The following is a 12,897-nucleotide window of genomic DNA, read 5'->3' as shown; positions in this document are numbered from 1 at the left end:
CCTGAAGCTGGGACTCTGTCCTGGACTTTGTGGGCTTTCTCTTGTCTATATTTTGCTTCCCATTCTCTTTGGAATGCTCCCACAATGACATAAAAGTTTTCTCAATTTCCCTGTATTTGCTTGAGTTGCTGAGTTCCTTAGTGACTATAGTATTTATTGAAAACCTGTTAGCTTTCCACATACAAGTAGTTATAATCTGCAGGGTCAGCAGTGGGAGATTAGACTCTGGTACATGGAACGCTTGTTGTTGGAACGTACTCCGGGGAGCATGCTTCTGAGTGATGTCGTGCAATTGTTGAGCAAGAAACTAGAAAACTGGTTGTGAGCCAGAGAAACTTGAGATGAGTTGTTGTAGTGGGTAGTCTGGTATTGGGATGTCCTGATAACCTTTTTTTTTGCAATAGTGACTGTAAATCCTGATTATATATTACTTCCCTGATATCAGACAAAAGGACGCAGCTGAACATGTGGGAAAAGCTTGGAATTAGAAGAAGAGGAGCCAGATGTTATGGTCTGTGTTGGAAGCAATAACAGAAGCATGTTTAAGGACTACAGATGGAATTGAAGAAGCTGGACAGTAGATTGAAAAACAAGACCAAAGGATGCAATTTTTAAATTGCTTCCTGTACCGCACACTGGGAAGGTTAAGATTATGATTAGTGCAAGAGGGAAAAACAATTAGTCATGCTGTGAGATTAAAAATACAAGTAGGAGGAGTGAGGGCTATATATTTTGTAAAAACTGGAATGGGAAACCAAAGAAAAGATGAAATTCAGTGCTACAAAAAATTGTGGGGATTTATATGAATACACAGTGTTTTAAGAAAATTTGGAGAGCTGGAAGCTTAAATCACTGGAGGGAAATCAGGATAGCTATATCAGAGGTGGCTTAATTTTAGGCAGAACTGGGAAGCATTTCAAAATGATTTGGGAATGGGGCATGTTAAGATAACAACATTGTTACTGAAGATATCCTGTGCTTGAACATGAGGAAATTCTGGTGGTTCAATGCAAGTAGAAAGTGAGGAAAAGGTTGAAGTGAGACTGGATAGATCGTGTAAATGCAATTAGTTTAGTGTATATTATGATTCCAGCAGATGTTACTACTGGACAAGTCAGATCCCAGGGTGGAACCTAGCTTGATAGCTCCTAACTTTTATTTTTTTGTTTAGAAACATGGAGGGTGGCTACTGAACATTGTTGCAGGAGTCTGCCGATGAGCTTTTAACAGAAGAATAAAACATATTAAACAAGAAAAGATGAACCATATTGCACTATTCCTTCACTCCATCTATAGCTTTATAGATGTATATACAAATTTGTAAAGATAACACAAGCTACAAAATCTATCTTTACTTATTGTGAACATTAGAGAATGCAGTTCATGTAAACCAATAGGCAAATTGCAGTCGGGCACACCACACTCCAAAACCAAGCTTCTATGGATTTCTCATCAACCCTCCAGATGCATGTCACACAGTGAGCCAACCAGTCTCACTGAAACTCTTATCTTTTCTGATGAGAGCTTCTAATCTCTGTTTGAAGAACTCGCCTTGGAATTCTCTCCCAAATGATGCTTCCCCTTGGATGTCTTCCACAAGGATCCACCCCCAAGGTTTTGAACACTCTTTCCAATGCTCTGGATCTCCATGTGCATTTGGGCTTCACCCTTTGCACAATCTCAGGTGTTTGGCTCTGCCTTGCGGGACACCACTGCTCCAAAAGCCTGTGGTAAGGAGTCGCAGACATTTGGTTATATCCTCAGATCTTCTGGCTTCTTGCAAGCCCACTTTGTTCCAAGTTTGCTCCCTGCAGCTCTGTCTCTAACTTGGAGCATTTTCTCTCTGCTCCTTACTCTTAACTTCACTTAACAGGACCTGTTTCAGATTCCTGTTGTCCCTTGACTTAACTGTCTTCCTAGGACCTGTTTTTGTCCCACTCCCTGGTTTTGGGAATTCTCTTCCTTTCTTTGGGAAGTTCATTTGCATTCATATAAATATAAATTGCCACAATTTTTTGTAGCACTGAATTTATCTTCTCTACTCCCTGCAGCTTCTGTCCTGCCTCTTCTGGCACTTCCTGCGGAATAGAGTTTTTCTTTTGTGTCACTTGACCCTCTTTTTACACTGTCACTTTTATTTGCTCTCCTCTTCTATGCTGGCTTCCAAACCTAAAATTTTTGTAAAAATAACAAGCTCTGCATGTGTACGGGGCTGTTAACGGCTTGGAGACATCGAAATGGATCAACCGTGCATGTGCGCCTTTTTCAGAGCCAGCGTGTGCACAGGGCTCACTGGGAACTATAGTTCTCAGCCTCTGAGGGCCCAATATCCGTTCTCAAAAGGTAAGGATTTTGTTTCCCTTTCTTCTTGGGTTCATTGCAATATGGAATTTTAGAAGATATTTGACTATGTTTGAAGCTTTTTAGAAATATTCAAGTGTGTGTTATTAGGGGAAATGTAGTATAGATCGTTTCATGTCCATCAGCTAACTTTCTAAGTGGCACAGTTCTGACTGCAGAAAGGTTAGAAATGTGCCTCGGTTAGTAATGGGTCTAGTTTTGTTGTGTGTGCACTTTGGACTTGGCTATAGGGGGGGAAAAAAAAATCTCAATTTGATGACAACATGAGGAAGCTCTGCAGCCAGTGAGGAAGATAAAAAGAATCAGGAAGACATGAGTTACTGGAATGAACAGACAAATGCAATTTAATGTGCACAAATGAGGCTTTTGGCATTTTGAGTATTTTGGCAGTATACGTTTAATGCAAAGACACAGAATGGGGGCAGACGGAGACTTTCTAGATACAATTGATATTGGGTTTGCTGAATACAGTTCATTTGTAATGCCATTCACTCAAGATAAGCCAGACTGGATATTCCACTTAATCCATGATGACAAGTTTACTTTATTTGGAACAGAATTTAGCAGAATAGGTCTGCAGTTACGCATTTGGACAAGTGGCCCTGTCTTGTTATATGGGAGGATTTCTGTGCTTCTGCCCAATGGATAACTACAGACGTTCTTAATTCTGCCCTGTGTAAACTTGAAAAATAACTTCAGTAAACAGCCGTCATCACGGGTTCAGAAGGGTAATGACCTATACGGCCAGCTTTCTTTACCCGAAGGAGTGAAATCCAAGTGAACTGTAACAAGCCCAATATATGTATCCAGAAGGCATTTTGATTAAGTTGCACACGCACAAGACTGGAGATTCAGTGTAAATCTTGGGTGTGTTTGAGAAGTTAGCTGAACGGTAGAGAGAAATGGGTATTTAGAGAAGTTCATATTTAGGTGACAGGGGTGCCCAAGGAACTGCTATGTAGACCAGTGCTGTTTCTTTCTTGTACGAGTGTCTTATACTTGAAATCTCAACAGTTTGTATTTAGTTTTCGCGAATGATTAAAAATAAGGACTGTGGAGTGGGACGGGGTAGCTCAAACTGTGGAATGAGCTAGATAGATGAAATTTTATGCTAGCACATTAATGGTTATTACACAAAAAAGAAAATGACCAGTACACGCACTCCTAATGGTTTTTAACTGGATAAGAAATTGTTGAAAAAACCTAGAAATTCTGGTAGATGACTTAACGGGTCCAGAATGGCAATCAGCAAACCAGTAGAATATTCAACTAATCACCACAATAAAAGAATATAATTAAATTTCCTCATGCTCCTTCAACCAGGATTGCCTTTTTCTGATCACTGAGGCACAAGTATTGGTGCAAAAGAAAGACAGACTGATCCCTACAGCAGCAACTTTCATTCTTATAGCATCTTTAGAGCAATAAAACATCCCAAGGGGCTTTACATGAGTTATCAAACAAATTTGACAACCACATGAGATACTAGGCCAAATGCGCACACAAATTCATTGCGAGGCATGCTTTCTAAGTAGAATTAAGCCTCACTCATGATCTCTCAATCGACTTGCTGAAACCTCAATATTTTTCACAGGCATTCTTGTAAATGTACCTATATCTCTGCCCTGCATGAATTATCTTGTTAACCACATACAAAAGATCAGCAGTGGCTAGAAGTCTTTATTGCCCTAACAGAGCTTGAAGGGATGAAACTGAATGACCAACACAGATCTGTAGTAAACTCTGAGCCAGAGGAGAGCAGCTTTATCCTGGGTATGGAATGGGTGACCCAGCACTCTGTATTGGGTGGTGCTGAGCCCAGACTTTTAACTCGTGGCACCAAGACCGGTGCATTCTCAAAGTTTTGAAGAAATTGAGAGCGCCCCCCCCCCACCCGGGCAAACGCCACAACCAATGATCTTTGTGGAGGATCAAGGACTCTTTGCTAACAGGAAGACAATAAGAAACTGACCACTGAGGAGGACCTGCCATTAGAGTGCCTCAGAAGATCCAGCAGAACAGGTTCTAACATTGGTGCAGTGTACATCTCAAGTGTGTTAACAAAGAGATTAGAGACCTGCTGAAGGAACTGAGTGATAGGCTGCAGCTGATTCAGATGATGTATAGAAAGTGACACTTGTGGCCCAACTTCCTCCAGATGAAGCTGGAGTGCTTGTTGGTGGCCCTGGAGTTTCTGGACAGGGAGGATTAAATTGGTTTTTGTTGGTGGAAACAAATCTCTTGTCTGACCTCCCCTGAGTGCAATGCTGCTCTCTGCTGCTGGTCTTGAAGATTCTGAAATCCTGGTTGGGGGTGGTTCATCACCAGATCTCAAAAACAAAGTTCACAATTTCCAAAACTGCCCATATGTCAGTCATGCCTGTGGAATGTAGGGGATGAGTTCAAACTCACTTTGGATTAGTTTGGTTGTAATTGTAACTAAAGGTGTGTTTAAAATCATGAATGGTTTTGATTGTGTAGTTAAGGAGAAACAGTTACCAGTGGCTGAAGGGTCAGTAAACAGAGGGCACAGATTTAAGGTGATGGGCAATAAGAAAAAAGAATTTAGTTTTCCGGAATGCACTGCTTGAAAGATTCGTGGAAGCAGATTCGGCCGTAGCTTTCAAAAGGGAATTGATAAATACTTGAAGGGGGTGAGTGAGGAACATTAGAAGAACAATGGAGAAAGAGCAGGAAAGTACAACCAATTGAATAGCTCTAGCAAAGAACCAGCACAGACATAAATGGGCTGAATGCCCATCTCCATTTCAGTATCATTTTATTCTTTAAAACATGTGAACATACAAGTAAGGCCCAGGATTAGGCATAACAGTGTGAACCTTCCTCCCATGCCAAGGCACTACCACTTCTGGCCCTGTAACCAGGCAACAGCTGCTCCTGTCCCTGCTCCCAGCAGCCACTTGACTGCCTCAGTGAAGCACACCTGTTACCCAATTCAGGAAGCCTTGGAGAGCCTTCTCTTTACATGCACAGAAGCTTGGCCTAAATAGCCAAGTGGTTATGGTACTGGGTTTGTAACCCCAAGATCAAGAGTTCAAATCTCACAATGGCAAAACTATGAAACAATCTAACTTCATCTGAAACAGATGGAAACAGGTTTGTACTCGAAAGAGTTACATGCACAGAGGTGATTTCACAGCTTGTAACTTGGGCCACCTTAAAATGATTACAGCATCTACATTACTGAATATTTTTATTTAGTGATGAGCACTTTACAAGGAGGAGGAAAAGGATGGGGAGTGCACAGTCTGGGGAAGATGGGAGAGAACATTTTTGGATAGCTTTTGAGCAGGTTTCTAACGACAGAACTGGTTGTAGCAAGGGGAAGGAGCTGGACAGAGGTTTCTAGAGGGTTGAACAAGTGAGTAGTGGCAAAATGGATGAAGCAAGGGATAAGGAGTTTAAAAGGAGCAGAAGATGTGTTCAGAGTAATGAAGGGTAGGGTTAGACAAATAGGTCATGAGTTGATGTGAAACTAAGAGTGGGAATATGAATATTGGAACATTGAGAGAATAGAATAGGCCCTGAACACTGCAACTGAAAATGGCATCCTGTGATGTAAATATTACATAATACCCTTGGTATTTTTGGATGTATGTGAAAATCCTCCCTTGAGTTTCTGAAATGTACATAAGTACTTTGTTCTTGGTGATGTCAGCTGTTTACTGTACTCGGGCAAACTCACCAAGAATACTTAAGTAACAGTAACATAAGCATTTCCATTCTGGGCCTAAACACAAGACTAGTGGGGGAATCTTGAAAAACTGCCTTTTACTGAATGTATTGGTCATCCTTGCTTTTACTTTGCTATAAATTTCAGGCAAAATTAGTGTTAAATTATTTTGCTAGTATTCCTCATACTTAGTTGCCTTGAGGGCATTACATCTATGACTTTTAATGTGGGACTGGAGTTGCATGCAGGGTAAGACTGGCTTGGTTCCTTTTTCTGGAGTACTTCAGCAGTACTGACGAATGATTTGGTGAATGAGCATAAGCATATCACACCCAGTTTTAAGGTTTTTGACGGTAGAATTGTCATTCAAAATGGAATATACCTCAGAAGCCTGCCTAATTTACTAAGTCCACAAATCAGAGACACTAGACTGGTATACATGGCCTTCTGAGGTAATGCACAATTACACTCTTGCCAACTCTGGGAATTTACCTAGATAGAATTTGTAATGAAAATTTAACCTCATTCATCACATGATAAAACTCAACTTTGTTCTTTTACTATATTGATTAATCCGCTGAAACGCCAATCTTAGTCACGCCTCTATGTGGTTGCTGCAACGAAATGTGAGTTAGGTGTCATCCTTTAAGGAGACAGCTGTTTCAGCCAATAGTGACTGGTGGGAGGGTGCAACTTCCTTTAAGACATGCAGGGCTAGCAGGTAAGATTGTTTTAAAAACTCTTGACCTATTTAAAGATTAAGCCCCTAATCAGTACTAATAAACCAACTATCAATCTTAGTTTTTTTTTAAGAGGGGAGGAGGGGAAGACTTATTACATTAAGTCTCTAGATTTTGAGCTTTTCTCTTGATTTGAGATGGTGGGGTTGGCATGCCTGCAGATGACCAGAAGCTTGGCCAGAGGTTGATTTTAAGGAGCCTCTTGGAGGAAAGCGGTGAAGGGAATTCCAGAGTTTAGGGCCTTAGCAGCTGAAGGCATGGCTGCCGATTGTGGAGGGTTTTAAAAATCAGTCTTAACTCAGACCTTTTAAGTCGAGGGCTCTATCAAGGAAAAATGCAAGAAAATTGGTCTAAGACATCTGAAGGATTGTAGGTGCATACGAGGTTTGTAAGGTAAAGGTAAGTCTGGAGAATTACTTTGAAGTTAGATGGCAAGAGTAGGACAAGAGAGAAGTTCAAACTAGTAAATGACAAATGTCATTTATATTAGGAGACTCCTCAGTGGTAAATACATGACCAGAAGTTCTTGCAAGTAAAAGAGGCAAAAGCCATTATTTTATTAAAAAATCATTATTTTAAGATAATTCTGGATGAACTCAGATGACCAAAATGACTGGTATTCATGGCTATTGTGAACTTTTAATGTAATTTCTGAGGACAACATTCACAAAACTATTGTGCCGTAACCAAACGTGATGTGTACAAGTCTGTTGTTTGACATTTCTTCCTCCTCTCTTCTCATGACAGGACCTTTTTTAAATAGCAACATGAACATTCAGGTCCTTGAGCTCAACCTCTGGGACTCCTCTTAAGGCTGTATATGTATCAATTTAATTAATGCAAGATGTATATCGACTCCATTGATTCACCTTTGCTCCATGTCGATTGATGGTCTTACCCAGCAAAAATTGGTCTTGAAAGTTTCAATTGGCCCAGTATTTATTTATTTATTACCTTGGCTCTCATCCAAGCTGTGTAGTGTCACAGTGAATCATGGAACTTTACTGCACAGAAGATATTCACCCTACATGCCTATCCTGGCTCTAAACTATCCAATTAGTCCCATTCCCTGCACTTTCTCATACACTCTTGAGTTCATAGTACATTCTCCCGTACTTCAAACTTCTATAAAGGAATTGGATTATTGCTTCAAATGTGTTTGAGTCTCAGTGTGTTCTCTGATTTCCTTGGTAGCCATTTGGAATATCAGAAAGTAGTTGTTTAATGGTTGCTATCCTCTCAGATGGGTGATACTTTTGAAGAAAAATATATAGGGATATACCCAGCTGCCTAACAAAGGGTATGAAGGTACTGTAAAATTGAAGCAGGTTAAAAGAATTATCAAGAATCTCATTTCCTCCTCTGGTGGCCAGAATCCAACTCAAACCAGTATAGGATATATGCTCTGTAGGGTGAAGATTCCACGTTTTCATACTAGAGAACCAGAAAACTTGACTTCATTATCATCTCTATAGCACCTAGGTTGGATAGCAGTGCTCTCTTACAGGTCATGGAGCAATTGTGCGCTGCTTGTCCGGTTTGCATGACTCGACAGCAAAGGAAAACCAGTGGCTTAAATGATAATTTCCAACATTTGCAAGACAGTGGGAACATCTTACTACTTTGCATCCCATCCCCAATAATGAGGCAATCATGTGACTTTAAACAAACTTGAGCTTAACAGTATGGTTAGCCCTCTGGGAAAAATCTGTATCTGATTGCCTGGTTCATCAGCACTTGTTATATAAAGCATAGGAAAGAGGAGCTGATGCTCACTTCTATCCTTGAAAGTATACTTAATAGAATTGTAGATGTGTAGGATATCATGGTTGATTGCCTTAGCAGCGATTTAAAATAAATTTCAGGAGTATCTTTTCTGATCTATGGGTTAATGTGTTTAATCTGGAGATTGCATATTTTGCAACGAGACAGTCAGTTATCCTTGTGGCATGCAAAGCAACTCCTTGCATTGACTATTTGTGTACAAGTGTGTTCTATTTTCCCCTCATTGTAAAGATAACTAACTGGATTCAAGCTATTCTTTGCCTACTGTAGCTGCGCAACGAATCAGGCAGTTTCCTCTGTTTTCTTATTTGCAGTTTCTATTACTGCAGGTAGTTTTGTTCATTTGATATTTGAGCAGTTTTACACTCATGTAGCAGATACCGTTAACATGCTAATATGCATTTGCTCTGAAATTATATAATGCCAAAGGACAGATTTTCTTTGCTAACACTTCAGGGTGAGAGATTCTACCACTTGACATGTAGCAACAATTGAAGAGATGGCTATAGCTTGCCATCATCCCTTATGGGAAAACTTGAGTTAACACATGGTGAATTCCTCACTCAACATGTGTTGAGTTCTTCAAGTTGAAAACAAATAGTTGCTCAGTTACTATGACCAGATCTAAGTGCTGCTAACTCGCATCAAACCCAATCAAATGTGTGGTTTATTGAATTGTCTGAAAACACTTTTTTGCTCTATGCACAGCAAGCAATTTTCATACCTAGTGGTTGACCATGATGAGTTATGTTTGACATTCAGGGTTGTTCTTGCCTAAAATAGTAACTCATTTGTCACTCTGCTTGAGCAGGAAAAATATATTTGCTGATGTATAACTGCTTTTCTTTTGGGTTAATTTCAAATGGAAGTTTTTCACAGTCAAGTATACTTTTAGACTGTAAAGGAGCAAAGTCAAATGCTTATAATGAAGGACTAGTCAAGATGATGGATACTTTTGCACTCAAAATTGAAATCAAATTTAAGTTTCTTGAAGAGCTGTTTTGATGTTGATTTCAAGGATTAGTATTAAACTGGACACTGGGAAAATTCCTGTGCTCTCATGGTGGTACGTATGTTATCTGCCTGAGCAGCTAAATGGGGTCTCAATAATGTTTCTCCAAAGACTTTGCCTCCGAGTATAAACCTAGACTGTGCTCAAGTCTTGGACTGAGGCTTGAATCGGCAACCTTCTGACTTGGACAAGAAACCTGCCAGTTGTACCAAACTGACATTAGAAATAAAAACAAAAAAAAACTGCGGATGCTAGAAATCCAAAACAAAAACAGAATTACCTGGAAAAACTCAGCAGGTCTAGCAGCATCGGCGGAGAAGAAAAGAGTTGATGTTTCGAGTCCTCATGACCCTTCGACAGAATCTGTCGAACAGTTCTGTCGAAGGGTCATGAGGACTCGAAACGTCAACTCTGTTCTTCTCCGCCGATGCTGCCAGACCTGCTGAGTTTTTCCAGGTAATTCTGTTTTTGTTTTTGACACTAGAAATGCCCACTGCTGTTGTAAATTGTACTACTTGAATTAAGCATGTTAAATAATTACCTTTGGTATAGCCTTATTCAGTAACAACTTTTAAGATACATAATTCCTTCCTTCAAATGTGTGAACCGGAGCAATTGAAGCTTTTGAGAGTTTGGCTCTTTATTATGTCCTGGGTTTATGAAAAACTGAAGTGTTAAATCCAAATACTTGGCTAAAAGATACAAAATTTAAAGCAGTGCAGATTAAATTAGATTTCATCCATACCAATGGTAAACTAACATTGTTAATTACTGTACCAAGTGAGAGAGGTGATGGCTCAAAATGATTCCAATTAGCTGAAAAGCTAGCTATTTGTCTAACCATAAACTATTATACCAAATTTATTGTTGCTAATAAATGACAACTTCCATGAAATGATTGCATTATTATTGTACCCACTGGTAAATATTTACCTACTTCAAATTATTTTATCTGTGTTCTGATTTTAGAACCTGTTTTGTTTCAGTGAATGATAGTGTCTAAAAAGGGTATGTCCCTTAAGGAGAGAGGTGCCAATGTCCAACCGGCCTAATTACAATACAGGGGGGTCACTGCGACGTTCACAGAGGAACACTGCCGGGGCCCAGCCACAAGACGAAGCAACAGGAGGAAGGCAAGTAAAATAAATATATTTTTAAAACATGGCTTTTCTTTTAAACAAGAAAAGGCATCTTATGCTTTTTGTATTCTGACAGGCCAGTGGTGGCATGGAAGTTGTCTGTCAGCACAATCAAGTTCTTAGTGGACATAGCCCGACAGAACTGCCCTCATTCAGCCCTAAATGGGCATCTTGACTGAGGGCAGAACATGGTCCATCAGTGAAATGTAAAGGGTTATGATCCCAGCTGATATTACTACTGGACAAATCAGATCCCAGGGCGGAACCTGGCTTTTGATAGATCTGAACTTTTATTTTTGTCTAGATATTTATTTTTGTTTTGTTTAGAGGGTGGCTATTGAACAGAATCAAAGGAGTCAGCTGATGAACTTTAACCATTTAACCAGAAGATTAAAACATTTATTAAACAGGAAAAGATTAACTATCTTACAAGACTCCTTCACCCACAACTATATCTTTACAGATATATACAGATTTGTAAGGATAATACAAGTTGCAAAAGCTATCTTATATTCTTTATAAAAAAAAAAATTATTTCAGAGATGTGGGCTTCGCTGGCTAGGCCAGCATTTATTGCCCATCCCTAGTTGCCCTGATGTTCACGTTAAGTAAACAATCCATATAAACCAATAGGTGACCTGTGGTCAGGCACGTCACACTCTGAAACCAACTAACAGATGCCACCCCAGATTCTATGGATCTCCTCGCCGACAGACACACACACACACCCCCCCCCATCCCCAGACGCTTGTCACAGCATGAGCCAACCACTCCCGCTGAACTCTGTCTTTCACATGAGGGTTTCCAATCTCCACTCTCAAAGAACCCGCTTTGAAATCTTCTCCCAAACAACACTTTTTTTTTCTCAGATGCCTTCCACGAGAACACCACTGCCTCTCATGTCCAGAGGAAAGAGTTACAGACCTTCGGCTGTCCCCTTGGATCTCCTGGCTTCTCACAAGCCTATATTGCTTTAAAATATGTGCCCTGCAGCTTTCTCCCTTTAGGCTTGAAGCCTTTCTCTGCTGCTCACTCTTAACCACTTAACAGGACCATTTCCAGGTCCCTGTCCTTGTCCTTTGATTGAACTATCCTCTTGGGTCCTTTCCTGTTCCACTCCCTGGTTTTGTGGACTTTCTTCTTTGGTTTATGGAGTCTGCCTTTTGCAGTTCCCTCTCCTGGTCCAGCTTCTCTGGAATCCTGGCTTCAGCTGAACTAAAATTGTTTTTCTGGTTTTCTGTCTCTGTGGGCCCCTTTGCTGGACCCCTGTTGCTAAACAACAGCACAGTTTTTTCTCTACCTTGTTTGTTTTAACTTCCCTTCAAGAGTTGTAAAATCTCATTAGAATGCAGGCACACAAACAAAACCTTAGACCTGCTGTCTCCACTCTAAAATGAAACTAGATCCAGGTTTCAACTTTTTAACCCACAAAAAAAAAATGCATTAAAGCTATAGCCACCCACAAATAGAAATACGACATAAACTATCTCTGTTTCCTGACAAAAGTGACAAATTAGGGAAGTAACAAGTGCTCTTGAGGTTAGGAAAGAATGATATTCCATCTTCTATTCAATCTGAGGATTAGTGCTGCATTCATAAACTTTTTAAAAACTAACCTTTACTGGTACCAAATGTAATGAACTCCAAGTGCAAGCGTTTTTAATTTAATTTGGACTGCAGTTGGTGAAGTAAGCAAAAATCTATCCTTCGGAAATTCTTCTTGCTCGAGGCAATGAAATCTGCAATATACCATGTCTTCATGGCATCTCAATTCCTTGCATATACTGCATTTGTTTTTAGATTTCATTTTTGTTTTCCTTTGCAATAGGTCACAGTCGGAAGAGAGGAAACAGAAGCCAATTCCAAGTAGGCCAACTACTAAAGCAACAAAACTGCAGTCAGACACGACCTCTGGACAGTCCAGAGGGCGTGTGTCACGAAGGTATTAGATATTTTGCTTAACAGAAAATTTCATTACTATGTTGGACAGAAGATGGTTAAACTAGATGCCTTACGACACATCAATCTTCCAAAACCAAATTTATTGAAAAATTGCTTTTTAGTACACAGAAATAAAAATGATGTGACCTCCATAATGCCTTACTAATTAGAATCTCTGTCTACAGGGTACTTGTTCAACTGGAGAATTATTACCACTTATTTTAT

General features: G+C 39.9%; 1 protein-coding gene across 10 annotated transcripts in view; it reads left to right on the top strand.

Moving 5' to 3' along the window:
- Positions 1-12,897, top strand: part of trip12 (thyroid hormone receptor interactor 12) — a 150,400-nt gene that overhangs the window by 31,560 nt on the left and 105,943 nt on the right. For all 10 annotated transcript variants that reach the window (XM_041213852.1, XM_041213844.1, XM_041213870.1 and 7 more), the window contains 2 exons: positions 10,579-10,725; positions 12,560-12,673. In XM_041213852.1, coding sequence (XP_041069786.1) covers positions 10,628-10,725; positions 12,560-12,673 — 212 coding nt within the window. In that variant the 5' untranslated portion in view covers positions 10,579-10,627. The remainder of the gene's footprint in view (positions 1-10,578; positions 10,726-12,559; positions 12,674-12,897) is intronic.

Source organism: Carcharodon carcharias, chromosome 2 (genome assembly GCF_017639515.1).
Source record: "Carcharodon carcharias isolate sCarCar2 chromosome 2, sCarCar2.pri, whole genome shotgun sequence".
NCBI lineage: Eukaryota > Metazoa > Chordata > Chondrichthyes > Lamniformes > Lamnidae > Carcharodon > Carcharodon carcharias.
The sequence above is the reverse complement of the archived record's forward strand: the minus strand, read 5'-3'. Positions and strand labels throughout refer to the sequence as shown.